General features: G+C 41.3%; 1 protein-coding gene across 1 annotated transcript; it reads left to right on the top strand.

The window, feature by feature from the left end:
• Positions 1 to 216: 216 nt before the first annotated feature.
• Positions 217 to 1,697, top strand: LOC115531598 (uncharacterized). Its single transcript, XM_030340952.1, has 7 exons — positions 217 to 296; positions 401 to 628; positions 711 to 782; positions 909 to 1,043; positions 1,212 to 1,274; positions 1,421 to 1,594; positions 1,689 to 1,697. Exons 2-7 carry the CDS (start codon positions 425 to 427, stop codon positions 1,695 to 1,697), a joined length of 657 nt encoding a protein of 218 aa, XP_030196812.1. The 5' UTR covers positions 217 to 296; positions 401 to 424.
• Positions 1,698 to 2,520: the final 823 nt, after the last annotated feature.

Raw genomic sequence — 2,520 nt, 5'->3', positions numbered from 1 at the left:
TTGTGCTCGATTTCCCTCCCCGGCTGGCGAGTGAATTGGCACCGCAACAATTCCTTCGAGAGGAGTTTCGTCGCGTTGCAGCAAAGAACGGTATGTAAAAATGATTAAGAGATAATGTCAGTATAGAATATCTTTGTAGGAAAGCTTTTAGTGTATCAACACCACCTCTTGGTAACACGTGTAAAATATGTGTATAGTGTATGGTTTAATATTTGTTTTCTTCTGCAGGTGTAGAGTACTGCGTCACAGCTGACCGCTTTCCGCTGGACTCACGTGCCTTGTGGAGTCGTGATGGGGTAAGTCGTGTTATAACTTGGCACGTGAGAAATTCATGTAATGTCATTTTTATATGGCAAAAGCAGTTTATTTCAATAATAACCCGTGCTTCTCATTATAATAGATCCACCTGAGTGACGATCTGGGGATGCCGCTTCTCGCGAAGCTTCTGTGGCACTTCTCCTTTCGGCAGCTACAGTCACCTCTGCCTGTTACACCACCGCCTGTGTCTCCTCCCAAGTCACCCCCGACTGTGAGACCCTTTGCTACCACCGTGGTTGTGAAGGGAGAGGTTTCACGTCCACGTCCCCTTGACCCCTTCAAGGAAACTGTCGTCGGACGTCGCGGAAAGGTAAAAGTTATACAATTTTGAAGAGCTTTAGTTTTAGTTAGGCCACATTTATTGAATACTAATTCCCCCTATGTGTTTATAGCGCAGCCAACCTGAGTCCTGGGATGCGCCTGAGGACTGGGATCAGTCTTCCGTGCGGATCCTTCCTCATGAGGTTTGTACATTGGTAGGATAGCTGATAGGAAATTAAACCGTAATGATGCGTACATTTGTTGTTTCATTTAAATGCTATTCCTATAAGGCAAATGGTCAATGGCTGAATTCTGCTTTTTATTTCTAGGTTTGTGTGCCTCCTCTGGTCCTGAGGGAGTGCTTTGTCGTGCTAAACCCTATCCGGTTTAGCACTGACAAGTTGGCTGCAATGGATCGCATTGTTCCATCCAACCTTGACGTCCCCATGGGGAATCGCTCAAAGGTAATTTGTGTGATTTTAATATTAACTGTTGGTGAGTGCATACATATTAATAGCCCCTTCAATCCTATATGACAAGCTTTACATTGTATGGTACAGATAGTTGCATTGATAATGAAAGTGTTATATTTCATTAACTGTTATCATTTCCGTTCTCTTCCATTATGATAGAAACGGAAGGTGGCACATGGAACCACGGCTGTGGTCTCCAAAGGAAAGAAGGCCCGCCTTGAGGTTGGTAATTTCTCAGTGAAATATGTACTTGTTTTTTGGTTGAAACACAGGAACAACTATTTTCTGATTTCGCCTTTAACACAAGAGATAGTCCAACATTCTATGTGTAGGTATTGTTTTGCCAATGATTTACAATTATTTTCCAGGCACTTCAAACTCCAGCAAGGATTGCCAAACCTTCGAAGCTGGTACCTCCCCCTCGACCTGTTCCAGAAGCTGCTGTACCAGCTACTCTGGAGGGCGTACCTCCTCGTCGACCTGTTCCAGAAGCTGCTGTGGCAGCCACTCTGGAGGGCAGCGTCTTTGTGCATTCGAGCAAGGTAATTTGCATACAACATGTAATGATTAAACACATTCAGTGAATAGAGTGCGGTTCTCTATTCTTTTGATATTTTCTCTTAAGTTCCCTTTAAGAAAGTGTAATTTTGGGTTTCCATTTCTCAATTGTAATATACATATTCTTACTATGTCTTTGCAGTTTGCTCAACCGGAGGGGGATGACAAGACTCTGTGTGTTGCTGAGTGGCCGTTTCTTCAAACAGAGTTTTGTGAGGTAAAGGAATGGGGGAAAAAGAGAGCATCTTGTAATAATTTAATATTTGGGTTTTGTTGTTAAATTTGTATGTAGCGCCACAAAATACAGGCGTGCACAACACTGTTTGTTACTGTTTTAAATAAACTACATTAGCAGTATGTTCTTTGAACTGCCCACTTTTCATTTTTCATACAATTGTATCTCATGATAATTTTGCTCCCTTACCTCATTGTAGAAGGTGAACCAGCCAACTGCTCGGGTTGTCTCTGGACAGAGAAAACAAGAGGAGCCAACACCTTGGGGGCCAAAAGTTGTGATGGCCCAGGCTGATAAACCAACAGCCAATGAGACCAGCTTCTTGGGATGTTCAACCAAGGTAATGACAACAATATAAAAAATGATTTGCAAATAAGCAATCAATCTGTTCCAGGTTCAGTATCTAGAAACATCTACATTTTTACTTCATAATTACAATCAACATAGTTTAACTGTTTTTAACATGTTCTTGGTAATATCTACACACTATGAATTGGAAATGTCAAGAAGGTTGGCTGATGAACTTGTTGTGCTCATTTTAATTATTTAAACTGAACTGAAATAAAAGTTTTCTTTGTCCTTAATTCTGTTCACCACAATACACCAAATGTCCCCTTTTCTATGGCTTATGAGTTTGCATGTAGGGGTAAACCTAATTTTTTTAACATTCGTAAT

Source organism: Gadus morhua, chromosome 18 (assembly GCF_902167405.1).
Source record: "Gadus morhua chromosome 18, gadMor3.0, whole genome shotgun sequence".
NCBI classification, from domain to species: domain Eukaryota; kingdom Metazoa; phylum Chordata; class Actinopteri; order Gadiformes; family Gadidae; genus Gadus; species Gadus morhua.
Note: the sequence above shows the minus strand (reverse complement) of the source record. Positions and strands in the feature narration are given on the sequence as shown.